This window comes from Prosopis cineraria, unplaced genomic scaffold (genome assembly GCF_029017545.1).
Source record: "Prosopis cineraria cultivar Desert tree isolate PC_DT_omini unplaced genomic scaffold, ASM2901754v1 PC4, whole genome shotgun sequence".
Taxonomy (NCBI): domain Eukaryota; kingdom Viridiplantae; phylum Streptophyta; class Magnoliopsida; order Fabales; family Fabaceae; genus Prosopis; species Prosopis cineraria.
The window spans coordinates 8,790,163-8,805,277 of NW_026555335.1; the positions used below are offsets into that span (position 1 = coordinate 8,790,163).

The 15,115-nt window shown below is 30.2% G+C and overlaps 1 protein-coding gene across 2 annotated transcripts; it reads left to right on the forward strand.

The window, feature by feature from the left end:
- Positions 1 to 1,620: 1,620 nt before the first annotated feature.
- LOC129309601 (uncharacterized) lies at positions 1,621 to 7,887 on the forward strand. 2 transcript variants are annotated; one of them, XM_054951229.1, is made up of 8 exons: positions 1,621 to 2,236; positions 3,061 to 3,210; positions 3,607 to 3,741; positions 3,999 to 4,055; positions 4,484 to 4,618; positions 4,745 to 4,951; positions 5,784 to 6,292; positions 7,080 to 7,887. In XM_054951229.1, the coding sequence occupies exons 1-8, from the start codon at positions 1,672 to 1,674 to the stop codon at positions 7,674 to 7,676; spliced, it is 2,355 nt and encodes a 784-aa protein (XP_054807204.1). In that variant the 5' UTR covers positions 1,621 to 1,671; the 3' UTR covers positions 7,677 to 7,887. The 2 variants fall into 2 exon arrangements, with proteins under 2 accessions (XP_054807204.1, XP_054807205.1); XM_054951230.1 differs by lacking the exon at positions 3,999 to 4,055.
- Positions 7,888 to 15,115: the final 7,228 nt, after the last annotated feature.

Sequence of the window (15,115 nt, forward strand, 5' to 3'; positions counted from 1 at the left end):
AAATTAAATAAAAACAAAAGATACTTACTCTCTGGCTTTTGTGAGCTTCAATCTTTTTTTGAACATGAGTATCACACAGGGATGATTCCTCAACTATGCATCTTCATATCTTATTTTGTTATTTTTAATGAACAAAAGTTTATATATGAGAGTTGAGTTTAGGGCTTATTATGGAATGGAAAAGTCTTACTGAGATCAAATAGCATTTACAAAAATAATTACATATGAGTGAGATTATCCATATCACTGAGATACTCACAGTAAATATGAACTGTTTTAATTTGGATTCCATTGCTCAATCCAAATTCTAAAAAGTTCGCAACTTGTGTAATGTTTATCCTTTCTCTACCATGCACATGCATGCTACATTATGATGCTTCACAAACATCCTCAACTCTGGTTAATTATATCTTCATCGGTGAGCATTATTATTATACATATTGTCTACCAGTTCTCACATTAGCAACGAGATTTTCTGTGATCTTGTAAATTATAAGCCAAATTCTTGCTAATTAAATCAATTTTTTTCTTATGTTAACACATACTATTTTTTACCAAGACCCAAGAGTCTCCCCAAAAATAATTCTGTCGCGGAACACATGGGCATATATGACTGTTGCTTTTGTTATCAGGGGCAAATTATGGTGGATAGGCAAAAGCTTGCAAAAGTTCTAAGCCTCCATCCAATTTTTATAACATTCAAGATTGTTAAATTAATGTGAAGTCAAGATTGTCAAGTGCTTTAAACTATAGATAATTTATAAAGAAGAGATGGAAAAAATTAGAAACGATATAATCACTCGACCAAAAACTTTCCTGGGCTGTTCGCGTGGTCCCATCCTGTCCGGATTATATCTCTCTTGCGCCAGTTTTGAGAGGTAAAATTCTTCCAGCTTTTAATGATTCTTGCTTCATCAACACGAAAGGTGTCTATTATAAATAACATACATGCAGGTTACACGCACATACGTTCACTTCTATATACGTGTGTTTGGATTTAAAGTTTTTCTGATGTACTTTATTTTATCCTTGGCCTTTGCTCGGGTTTAATATTGTTATACTTCCTCCTGTACCTAATATATAGTGCTGTTCAGAAAGATTTTTTTAGTAATATAAAACACTTGGTGGAGTATTAATTACATTTTTGTAATATTATTAATATTTAAATTTAAATTCATTAATTATGATAGAAAATGTAATGCAAATTTAAAAATATATTTCACTTAAACAGAGATAAAATTGAAATTTTTTTTAGACAGAGTTAATCAATTAATGACTTAACCACTTTATTTTTATCATGGCCGGTGAGATAGTTAGAGGTTGTTTATAATAGAGATTAGATAGAGTGAATATTGTTAAAGTGGTTTGAGTGGCCTTGAATCGATTTGAAAATTCTCACAATGTTGGGTTTGTTTTTCCATCGTCAGATGTAAGAGCTACCATTTTATACTTCTTACAAATGTTGCCTCGAAAATTCTCCAAACACACTATATGATAAAATAGAACTACGGAAGTATTCATAGATTCTAAAGTAGCATAAGATTTCTTTTTCATTGATCTTTTTTTTTTTGGAAGGTGACTCCCATTCCAGCAAGTATAAATTGACATGCATGATATCACCATGCATAAATGCAAAACGAGAAGGTGGTGGTGGTGTTGAGAATATAATTCATGGCCACTATTCATGAAGGACGTGAGAGTCCAAAGCCAGAGGGGACGAGAGTGGAAGATGAATTATACAAGTACACGTTCAGTGGTGACTGGGACGAGGTGGTTTCGTTATACGAAACAGAACGAGGGGTTCAGAGCAGCTCGATCACGAGCTCGAACGACACGGCACTGCACATGGCCATCAACGATGACAGAGAATATGTTGTGGAGGAGCTGGTACGATTAATCGTGCAGAGTCGCAACTATGAAGCTCTCAAGAGTCAGAATAATAGCGGAGAAACCCCTCTGCATCGCGCCGCTGCGAGAGGATCGGCGAGAATGTGCAAATGCATCGTAGAAGCAGTAGATGAGATGGGTCTAGATTTGCTTTCTATTACCAACAAATTGGGCGAGACACCCATCTTCACGGCTGCTATTCACAATCGGAAACCTGCCTTCATCTTCCTCTACGAAGCTGTTACTCATAGATGCGAACCACATTCGGAAAAACCCAATCAGTTGCTTAGAAGAACCGGAGGTACGGGAGATACCGTCCTTCACTCTGCCATCAGGAGAGAGCATTTTGGTAAGCCTCGTCGTTTTCACTCGTCATGCCTTCTTTGGTTTTCTTCTAGAGTAATTTTTTAAATTGAAACAAAAAAAAAATGAAACGTTTGATTATATTAATTTCAAAATAATTTTAAATCTAAAAAACAGTGGCATGGCTTGGAATATGAGCCAACCGGAATTATATAGGTTGGATCATGCACATTGGTTGGAGAAAATGTAGGTTGAATTGGTTCAATCTACCAGCCTATTTCTTGTATGATTTTTTCTAAAATACTACATCTAAATCTAAATGATTGGTTTCAATATAATATTTCATACAACTGAAAAAAATTCACATTGTAAATGTATTAGATGATTTATTTTATTATCATTCATTTCAAATCTGCTTGTCTTGCGGGGTTATCGTACCAAAACTTCCTATATTTTTTATTTTTTATTTTTAATTTTTAATAAAATTATTTGGGTTAAATGGGTCAAGCCAAACCTAATAGAGTTAGCCTGTTTGCATGGTTCACGAGTTATTTAATTAGTTTGGATTAAAAAATATTCACTTTTATTTTAATCAATTTTTTAAACTCAACTTGACCGTTATAATAATTGCAGGAGCCAGCTCATATACCCTAGTCGATACTCCAAACTTTCATACAAAAGTAATATACCGTAATCAAATGTAAAAAATAAAAAAATAATTTTGAAAATACTTAAATCTAAAATACTGACCCAGATAAATTTTTTTAAATAAAAATATTTTTTGAAAAAAAAAACAGAAATCAAATAAGCCTTGTATTAATTGATTATTTGTGTCGTACTTGTATATATATCATTCGCGCACACACGCAGATTTGGCGCTCCACATAATCCAAAGGTGCCCAGATCTTATGGAAAAATTCAATGTCAATGGAATGACTCCACTTCATGTTCTGGCCTCCAAACCTTCTGCCTTTAGAAGTAGCTGCAGCCTCCCTTGGTGGAAGCAAATCATATACTACTGTAAGTATATATTCTGTCTGATTTTTTTTACAAGATACTTATAACTAACTCAAAAAAATAAACAAATTAATTATATTATTGAAATTATCTAAAAGTTCCTTTGATTTTTCATTTCCGCCCCTAATAAATACCATAAACTAAAAAAAGAAAAACATTTCCATCTCTTCATTAGAAATTAAGAAAAAGAGCATATTTGGAATAAAACAAATAACGTTATATAAATTCTTGCAAAATGACTTATATTAAGAAATAACAAATTCTGCTAAAAGACACTATAATATAATATAGATCAGTGGATGTGTCAAGTGTGTGTATATATGTTGATTATTAAACCCATACGGTGAGGTATTGATCAACACATTTTGTGAATTAATTATGTTCATTTTTGGGCGCAAGGTATATATATTAACCCTCCCAAGTATGAAGCTGATCCTCCTCCTAGTTCTCAAAAATCTCCTGAGAGCTCGGAAGCTAAGTGGCTACCAGAGAACTACTTGACATGTTATCAGTTCTTTTCGGAGCCGTACTCTGGTAATTCCAATTCGATCTTGAATCTCACGTGACGTCCATGGAAGAAAATTAAAGGGTGGATATTTTTTAAAAATTCCCTCTATCTCTTTTTATATTTTGCAAAATAATAAATAGTAATATGATTTTTTTTTGGAAAAAGTAACTTCTAATTACATTGTCTTCAATTGTCAATCTCACTTATATTTTTATGTGCTGCAAAATATTAGTCACCTCCTTATGTGTGTGTGTGTGTGTGTGTCTTGACATATAAATGACAGCTCTCAATAATTTTTGGATCTCTATGCGGACGAAGGACAAATCCTCAGGCAGTGAAGGTAGTAAAAGCCATCTAATTCATATATTTCATACTCATCTTCAATAACTTTGCTTTTTCTTTGAGAGAATTTCAGTGAAGAATCCAATAAGAGTTTAATTTTAAATTAGGACTCAGAATCTGAAAATACTCTATAATAATGAGGGATTGAATTGAAAATATATTTTGATAAAAGATAACAAAAATGTCCTTTATTTTATAAAATATAAAGTGAGTTTGTTAAAATCACTTGTCATTTCACATATGCGCGCATGGATACTTATTAATTTATTAGCAAACTTGTTAATAATATCTTTTACATAGTTAATCTTATTGACTTGTTATAATATCTTCTACATCAATTCATGATTTATACATAAGTGGATTCAAAAGAAAAAAGACAGTGAATTTGATTGACATTTAATCATGGATTTATCTATTGGAGAGCAGGAAACAAGAAAAACGGAGGGGATGCAGAGAACCCAAGGGACTTGCATACAAAGGAAATTGTTCCCCAAAACTATGCTACCTGTTACGAGTTTCTGGCTTTTGTCTACGTATTTTTATCTGGCATTCTAGGATTTGGTATGTGATCACGTACGTTCTAGTTTAACTCCTTGATCTGTTATATATACTACAGTAATTCCTCCAATACTTAAGTTACCACATTAATTGATACTATTGTTTTCACGCGAATCTGATTGTCATTAGCAAAGACATATTATGACTTAAAGGATGCGAAACGAAAACATACATGGAGCGTTCAGATATTGAATGAACTCATGGAAAAGCCTGGTAAGGCATACGTCGGTAGTGGAGGAGATGCCCCTGAAGGAGACTTGGATTTCCCAAGATTTCCATTTGATCGCGGTGATATTCATCAAGAGGGACCTGATAAGAAAACTCAAGATCAGAATGGTAATTAATTCCACTTAATTCTCACTTTGTTCAATTTAAAACCCGTCCATCTTAGGGTCCAGATATAAGTGCTCATCCACCTATCTCTAATAAAATTTGGATTGTCTAGATAAAATTTAAATAGTTTAAGTTAAAAGTTTGGTTTTTATTTTATATTATTTATCAAAATAAAATTTATAAAAACATACTTTTTAATAAATTTTTTATTATTAATATGAACAGTACATATTTAATTTGAACAGTCAAATTTAATATTAAATTTTTTTATAAATATATTTTGGACAGTCTAAATTTAATATTAAATTTTTAATAGTTTTTATAAGTTTTTATTTTGATAAATACAATCCTAAAAATAAAGATAGTCTCCACAATTTTCAAAAATACATTTTTTTTAAATTACAAGTTCAAAATTTTAAATTTGAATATTTCAAAGTAAATCTAAATAGTTAATTTATAAAAATTATAAAAAAAATTTAATAATACATTTTGATTATCCAAATTAAATGTCAACTTTTCAAATTGCTGACAAATTATGATCAAATATATTTATCAAATATTTTTATATTTTTTTATAAATTTTTATTTTGATAAATATGAAATAAAAGAAAAAACTTTAAATTTGGATTATCTCATTAAATTTAGACAGTGCAGATCTTACCAAAAATGATAAGCACCATAGCTGGACCCATGCATAACAAGTGACATGTCACTTTCTTATAAATGAGAGGTTGCAGAGCCATCAGTGGCTGTTCCTCTAAATTAGAACCTGTGGAATATACATACGATGTATTAGACTGAAAATGATGATAAACTGATACTACACACACACCAGAGAAAGGAACAAGTGATCCAGCCTTGCTGGCGGCAGCCAAGGGTGTGATTGAAGCAGCAGAGAAAACTGTGAGCAAATTAGCAGTGTCCTTCAACGATACTTCATCAGTGAACAAAAACATATTGCTGGTAGCAATTAAGAACAAGCAACCTGATCAGGAAGAAGGAACAACCGACACAGCCTTGCAGGTGGCAGCTAAGAAGGGTGTGCTTGAAGTAGTGCAGAAAATTCTGAGCAAATTACCAGTATCCATCCACGATACCTCATCAACCAACAAAAACATATTGCTAGTGGTTGAGAACAAGCAACCTGAAGTTGTTGAGGCGCTGTGCAAATACCTGACCCAAGAAGCAAATAAGACTAATCTCTGGCACGACCTCGTTCAATCACTGGATTCTTCTGAAAATACTATATTGCACTTAGCAGCCAAGTATGATAAATCCATGTCTCATCCTTGGAATAGTCATGGATCTGCCATGCTGATGCAGTGGGAAATAAAGTGGTTCGAGGTAATTAATTAAATATTGTTCTTGAAGAAGTCCTTTTTTTGGTGAAACAGAACTTCATTACTCAAAAATCAAGTAATTACAATTGAAGAACAGTGTTCAAAATCAGCTAATAACAAAGCAAGTAAAGGTGGAGAGGGATTAAAATCCCAACTCATAGGGCACGCCCCCTTTAACAAGATACGGCTAACCAATCACTAGCCAAGTCAGCAGATATAGGGATTTGGAGTGTTTGCTGCCTTATTCACTATCCCTAATGTTTAAAATCTAGAAATTTGACCTTCCACTAAAATGAATAGTTGGGATTTTGAGCATTAGAGGGAGCAATAGAGACTCAAAATCCATAAATTCGTGTGAGCTAGAAATTTTTATTTTTTTTATGGATCAATATTTTTTTAAAACCTGACCCGCCCCTCATAATAGGTTATTTGGGTCTTCTCATATAAGCCAATCATTTTATCAATTGGGACAGATGGAGTATTTACGAATGGTTTGGATGTTTAAGTATAAATGCGGGAATCTGTGATTTGGGGTGTCTTATGTCCTCTAATGTCTAAAATCTCAACCCTTCCTTTAAAAAAATTAGTTGAATTTTTTTTTTATCACTATACTAGAATGAAGGGCTGTGATTTTGAGCATTGGGGGCAAATCCTGGAATTTGTTTGAAGCTCGGAAATTAGATTTATTCGGGTTTCTGGGCTTTGTCGCTATTGTTCCTAAGATGAAGCATAGTATAATCATCATCATTAATATCTAACTGTGTGATCTTTGACTGGAATGTGAATTGCAGTATGTGAAATCGTTGACGCCACCCCACTTTGTTTTCCTTGACAACAAAAATGGCCAGACTCCGGAAGAAATCTTCACTTCAGATCATGACGACCTTGTCAGGGACAGTGGCCAATGGCTTAAGGATACGTCTGAATCTTGCTCGGTGGTGGCTGCGCTGGTCGCTGGAGTTTCCTTCGCAACGTCGAGCCAAGTCCCCGGTGGGAATGACGAAAAGACGGGCAAACCGAAATTAGAAGGAAAGCCTACGTTTGAACTTTTCGCAATCACTTCACTTATTGGGCTCTGCTTCTCTGTCACTGCGCTGATCATGTTCCTCACCATACTCACTTCTCGAAAACAACCCAGAGACTTCAAGAGAAGTTTGCCGATGAAGCTTCTGCTGGGCTTGAGCTCGCTGTTTGTGTCAATTTCCTCAATGCTCATCGCTTTCTGTGCCGCACATTTCTTCCTAATTGATGAAGATTTCAAGAAAGGAGTTTTCCCTCTTTATGCTGCCACTTGCCTTCCTGCTTCCTATTATGCAATCGCACAGTTTCCACTCTACCTGGATCATCTGAGAGCCATTGTTATGAAGGTTCCCAAATTACACCTTTAGTTTTCATCTTTCATATCTTTTTTTCCCTTCTTGAATGCCCTCATTTTGTTGGGGGGAAAAACAGAGATGAAATAATTTCTTGCTTTTTTTCTCTGTGGATTGGAAAGTAGCAGTGTTGTTTGTGCTTATTTGTTTCTTGAGGGAATTCATGACCCTACTGAATGTCTCTGGTTGGTTCTATTAATGTATGTGACTCGTTGCTGTTTTTAAATCAGATTGACAACAAATTTATGTATTGTTTTATTATACTCCTCCATCAAGGTTTATAAGATATTCTTGAAGGTGATTTACAACAACAACAACAATAAACATTATTTTATTATGTGGAGTTGGTTATATAGAAGATACATACAAAAATGTTTCATCACAAATGTATAAGATGATATACAATAAATTGATGTCAGTTTGACAACACTCGAGCAACTTCAGGCTTATTCCAATTCTTAGTCTGACATTCAATTGAAGTGATCTAAATGTTTAGAATTTTTTTTTTTTCAAATCCTACCTAATGGCATAGTTTTTATTCTCAAAAGACTTCACACAAGGGGATGAACATCCAAACATATTCTCTTCATTTTTCATACTTTTCATAACACAAGGGTATCTAAATACCCAAATACATGTGCAAAACTACATTTAACACCTAAATTATACTCAATAGATTTATGACAACTTGTGCAACACACCATATACATATAATAACAACCAAATCTCCTTTTTAACCCTCAACTCCTCAATATAAAAAACAATAGGGGAGGTCTAACATGTGCATTTCATCAACATTCAGGCTTAATCATTCCTATACTTGCACTAGTATTCAGGCAATAATCAAATTTATATAGACACATTTTAGGGCCTAAAATATAACAATTCATAATGAACATCCCTATAGTACAAGTATATTCAAAATGCATTCCTAATTGGCAATATCTTATAATTACATAAAATAAATTAAGTTTTAAGAGGCTTTACAATAAGAATAATATAATTATTTAGCCTCCGGAGCTTTTTCTCTATCCACACCCGAGTTAGAGTCTGTAAAATATTAAAAGAGAGGAGTAAGTATAATCATTCAGTAACCAGCTATCATATGTAATTGCCTATCAATTGACCAAGAAAACAGGTGGAATAATCATAAATACCACATTCCTTAAAGTACAAGGCAAACTCAATATTATTATTTTTTTCCAAATCAACTCATAATGCATATTGCCACCATAGCAACTACGTGGCAAAAGCAAATATCACAATTTGCCACACTTTTAACAATCAAGTGACACGTTAAATAAAAATGCATGATCTAACCATTTTTATATCTTCCTTGTACATTCCGACTAGCTGTGGGCTATAATTCAAATTAGGACTTCATTTGTGTAATGGATTACCCAAGTTCACCAATCATGAAGAGTGACTCGACTAAAGATTACCATACTCACTTTTGGACCACGGTTTCCCCATTTTTAAGGGTGTCATAAATCCTAGGCTAATCTCCTTGACAAACTAATGGAGTTAGTTGGGTTCGAGTTTCTCGACAAACAATAAGACATTCTCTCAATATACAACAGGACAAGACTTATCCCTCGATTCCAACGATTGATAGCCATTGCTAAGTGAATTTTATCTGCTCCTCTCCTTAGGTAAACTCTTACCAAAAAGATCATGATATGTATTATGCCAAAAAGATCATGATATGTATTATGCCTACTCATTTCACATATTCACATATTCAATGCAAACTCATTAAATTTACGATAATAAACTAATACATGTGAGCATCATTAGTATTTGCATTTACACATTCCACTTCAATTCTCAACCTCATAACACATTTGCATATACTCCACTTCTCATGTTTTATATTCAAGACTAATACAACAATGCAAACATTTCATAAAATAATCAACTCATTTCAATTTACAATCGTGGTATTTACAAATATCTTCATGACAATCATTACATTAGCCACCAATTGTGCTAAATCAAGATTCACATGTCATTGCACATTTTCATAATTATACAATCCATTCATTCATGTCTATTAATTCATTTTTAAAATGTAAATCAATTAGCAAACAACTATATATAAAAGAATTTTTTCCTCACTTATCTCAAACCTTTTAACAGTCAAGGGTTTACCCCTCAGATATTTGCTTCCAAGCTTGTTCTCAAGCTCAAGTCAATGCACGGATAATTAATCTACAATTAATCATGTCCAAACTTATCATTGCCACCATTTATACACAATTCAAACTTCCAATTTCAATTTTATAAATACCCCAAAATTCTCATTTCTAGCATTCAAGCTTACTTATTGGGTTTATTTACTTCCATCAACCCCAACTATTCTCATTAAACTCCTAGCTCACCATTAATAGCATTCAAACCTTCCCAACCACCCTGTTAAATACCAAAATTCGGCCATAAATGCATCCTCAACTATTAAAATGTGTAAAACCTTCAATTATTGGTTTAAACAAGTCAAAAAATTTCTATTAATTTTATTTAAGTCAACAGGTTTGAACCCTTATAGGCCGAAAATCACCTCTAACAATGAACCCTAACCTCAAAACTCAAGGAAAATAGGATGGGAAGGAAGAAGAAGAGCTAGGAGACTTATCATAAGAGTTTGGTGGCTTGAAAACACTTTCATAGAGTGCTTATGTTCTTGGGCGTGTTCCCTCTCTTCTTTCTTTTTATTTTTCCAGCCTGATTCGCGTCTTATTTCTATAGAAATTTGGTCACCATGGAATGTGACACAGAGAGCTCCTCTTTATGTTTTTGTAACTTGTATGCCGCGACACACGACACATACACTATAGTATATGGTACAGAGACACTTTCTCTTATTTTTTTCTCCCTTCTTGAGGTTTAGGTGACTCGACCTTGCCCCTGCCTCAAACTTAGGGTTGAAAACACAACCCAAATAATTCATTAACCCTTTCTGATGCATACCACACTAATTTTAATTAACTACCCTTACTTAGTTTGATTATCAGGGGTTAATTTTCATGATGTTACAAAATCCAAACCCCTAAATTCATACTCAATGATGGCCAAGTATTAAGTAAACAAGTAAGCATAGATTAAGTAATTAAAATTAATATTAAGCTCAAATAAATGGTCCAAACATGCTTTAATTCAAGAATTAGTTCATAGCTATACTAGATTAAGAGAAAATCAGCCACCCATGGCTCTAATGACAACAAATATTAGCAATTTATACATCAAAATAAAGTCAAGAAGGAGAAGAAATGCTTAATCGAAACAATCTTGAACTAAATCATTGATTTCTTACTAAACTCAAGTTTCTCCATCCCATTTTTAGTTCTTTTTCCTCAACTTGTACATTTTGCAATTGTTGAATTAATGAAGATTAGTCCAAATGAGGTCCCTAAATGCTTAAAATTTGTTGAAGATTAAAGTTGTGCATTTTATTGAAATTCACGTTTTGCTGCAGTGAAATGTGGTTTTGCTACAGCGAACATGACTTATGTAGAATTTCTTTTTAGATTTACCTTTTGGAGCAAGGGCTTCAAAATTTTCACCTATAGGTCCAAAAATTGAGCCTTCTTACAGACATAAAATCTAAAATTAATGTTAAAATTGGTCTGCTAACTTTTACTCAGATTCTTATATCCATTTTCACATATAATCATCTACTTAATCATATTTTTACTAATAAATTCAGAGAAATGACTTCTAATTGCATTATAAACACTAATAAATATAGTAGAAAATTGGAAGTCATCAATAGATTATATAACATCATTGTGCTCTATCGTTTAATAAGCTTTTACGAATGTTGTTAAATAAGAGGTTTTAGTCAATAACTTTCATAAGTATTCTCTTTAGCCCCTCTTTACATGGCTCAAAATTATCAGTTACACTTTCCTCATTGATACCTCATGCGGTCTTCTTTATACATGTTGAAACAATCTTAAATAATTTTCTACCATTTTCTCTTCAATAGACGCTATGCCCACTTTTAGAGGTGATTTAGTATTATAAAATATAAGACATTTTGATAAAAATAAAATGTCATTAATGATAATTATTACTCCCTCTATTAAAAAATACAAGACATTTTTAACTGAATCTGACCTCTAATAAAGTAATTACTTATCTTTTAAACTAATCATATCTTTTTATATTTACCGTTATTTAATAGAGTATTTCACCTTAAAAAATATAAAGTGATATATTCAATAGGGGTACTTTTGAAAAAAAAAAGATAATGATTACACTTTAAAATACTAAAAATGCTTTACGTTTTTTAACATTTGATCCCTAAAAAAATATCTTATATTTTTTAATGGAAGGAATACAATATTATTTCTCATTATTTTACTTCCCTAATAAATCTCTCTCTCTCTCTCTCTCTCTCTCACATTAATGAAAGGTATTTTTGATTGTTTATAAAAAAATTAAGATAGTAAACTATATCTAATGAATTTAAGAAAAAAATAGTTGTGAATTTAAGAAATATTACTTTTGAATGAATTTAAAGTTGGTGATAAATAAATAGATAATTTCATGAATTTACAACTGGTTGTTTATGAATTTAATGATAGTTGTTGGATATTGCAAAATATTTGAGTATTTTAAAAGGAATTATTATAAATTAATAATATTAGTTACTATTTAAATTAGTTTATGTTGTAACCTATATATTAAACCCCCATTATTATATAAAACTATTTGTTAATTGTGTTTAATGTGTTTTATCGCCCAACTTTTGAGATATCCACCTATAAAAGGTAATGCTTATCACATGTTTTGCATGAGCCTATGAGATGGGCTTTTCCTTCTCTATCACATTGCTTCATTAGTATTGGTATAACCTAAGTTTATTTTGGAAATTTTTGTTATTCTGTGTTCCTACTTTTTGTAGGAAGAATTTATTTAATTTTGGACAGCTATCACTGATCAATTCAGTGTGGCGAAATAACTCTTAAAGACAGTGTTCTTAGGCACTACTTAGACTATAATTTTACTTGTTATTGCCAACAATAGTTACTTGTGAATTTTAAGAACTTGTAAGTTTATCAAAAATTAATTGTAAATGAATGTTCAGAAACAAGAGATGGTCCCAAAATCATATAATTTCTGGAATTTTATTAGCAAGAAATTTTTCTAAAATTATAACTGATTGAATAGATAGTCCTATAAAATTTTGCATCGTCACTTATGATTTAAAAACAATCACTCATAAATTTAAAAAGGGTCACTTGTGAATTTGTAAAACATTAGCTGTGAATAAATATTATTAGAGATAAAGAAATAAAAAAATCTCATATTTAAAAATTAGAAGATAGACTAAGAATATATAAAATTTAGGTATGTCTAACCACAGCTTAAACTATTTTTTAAACTCAAAAGTAATTTTCATTATCTATTTAATAATTATAAAGTTTAAATTATAAATAAAGATAATAGTGCTTTCAAGACATTTTAATAATTAAAAATATTTAATTGTGATTAATACTTCACAACATTTGTAATTATCATTTGGGTAAAACTTATGTATTTAGCCTTATATACTTAATATACTTTTATCCAATTAAATCAATACATAAATAATTTAATATGTTAATGATATTAATTATAAGAATTTGTTATAGAATAAATAAACGATAAAAGATACATATATTTTAATTTAATTGAAAACAAGTATCTTAAGCGTATAAGGCTAAGTATATAAGTTTGAAACTTGAACCTCTACTATCAAAATTTGTTTAATTTAATTGTTTCTACAACTCCACAAAATCAGTAACTCATTCTCTCATCTAACTCCTTTTATTTCTAATGTTTTTGCTTCATTTTTTTTGTACCATCCATGGTTTCTTCAATATTTCATTTTCTCATTTCTCTTTTCTGTATAGCTAAAATGCATATAACCCTCCTGAACTTTAAAACAGTTGCATATAACTTCTTTTACATTTAAAAATTTAAAATTAATCCCAAACCTTTAATTTTATTTTTCAAAATTTCCTATTGTTAATTATGTTTTTTTATGAGGATTAAAATATCATTCAATTAAAAAATATTATTAAATAAAAATATTACATTGTATAACTATTTGTAATAAATTTTTTATATTTTTTGGATAGTTGAGGCATCGATAACAAAAAAAATGTTATTATCACTGTATAAAATTTTATATTTATATTTATATTAGTTTTATTCATGTTTTTTTTTGTTATCAGTGATGCATGATTTTATTATTTTAAAAGATAAATTTTTATTTTTATTTTCATGTTAGATTAATGTAATGCACATGGCTAAAATATTTAAATTTTAAATATTACCATGTTTGATTAATTTATCTTTTAATACTAGAAAACTATGCACCATTGATAACAAAAAAAAATAAAAAATTAGCACAAAATTAAATATTTAAAATTTTATATGGTGATAATAACATTTTTTTGTTATCGATGCCTCAACTATCCAAAAAATATAAAAAAATTTATTATAAATAGTAATACAATATAATATTTTTGTTTAATAATATTTTTTAATTGAATGACATTTTAAACCTCATGAAAAAATAACATAATTAACAATAGAGGGTTTTAAAAAATAAAATTAAAGGTTAAGGGGTTTAATTTTAAATTTTTAAAGATGATGAGAGTTATATACAACTGTCTCAAAATTTAAAATTTTTATGTATTTTAGTCTTTCTGTATTGTGTGTGTATCATCTAATTGCTTCATGAATGATATGAAATTAGCCCTTTAAATCAGTGGCGGAATCAGCCCTCAAGTTGTGTTGGGCCAATTTTTAAGAAAATAAATATATATTTAATTTTAAAAAAATTAATTTTATTTGTTAAAATATATTACTATGTGATAATTATTAGAAGTATAATTATATAAATATTTCAAGAAAATTTTAAAAAATACAAGATACCATATATCTAATATATTAATTTTAAGAAAAATTTAAATATAATACATAAAATGCTTATATCACAAATATGTTTTCATTTGTCATTACATATTGATGTTTTTAAAAAAGTTAGGATAGAAAATATAAATTTTTATGAAAAAAATTAATAAACCAATAAACACATTAAAAAATTGAATGTTCTTTTTATTGAAATATATTTTCTCTAGTCTTATTTATAATTCACTCTTAGCATTTTTACCGAAACTAAAAAAAACTTAAAATTTATTAACTCTCACAAAACTGGACAAGTTTTTAACTTTATTTACATTAATATACATGTTTTAAAAATAAAATACCTATAATTTATAACACTCCCAACATTTAATAAAGAGAAAGATAAAAATAGACACAATATTTATTCTATAAATAAGATGAGAATAAATATTTTTCGGCCCTATAAATAGGATCAAAATATTACAAACAAAAGAAATGTATGCATATACTATCTACATATTAAACCTATAAGTATATTTGTATAAATAATCAAC

What these genes read in the sequence shown, in the direction of transcription:
- LOC129309601 (XM_054951229.1), top strand. Translation starts at nt 1,672, where the DNA reads ATGGCCACTATTCATGAAGGACGTGAGAGTCCAAAGCCAGAGGGGACG. An exon ending in GAAGCAAATCATATACTACT is followed by an intron (nt 3,211 to 3,606) that starts GTAAGTATATAT and finishes TTTGGGCGCAAG; the next exon opens with GTATATATATTAACCCTCCC. An exon ending in GGGAAATAAAGTGGTTCGAG is followed by an intron (nt 6,293 to 7,079) that starts GTAATTAATTAA and finishes TGTGAATTGCAG; the next exon opens with TATGTGAAATCGTTGACGCC.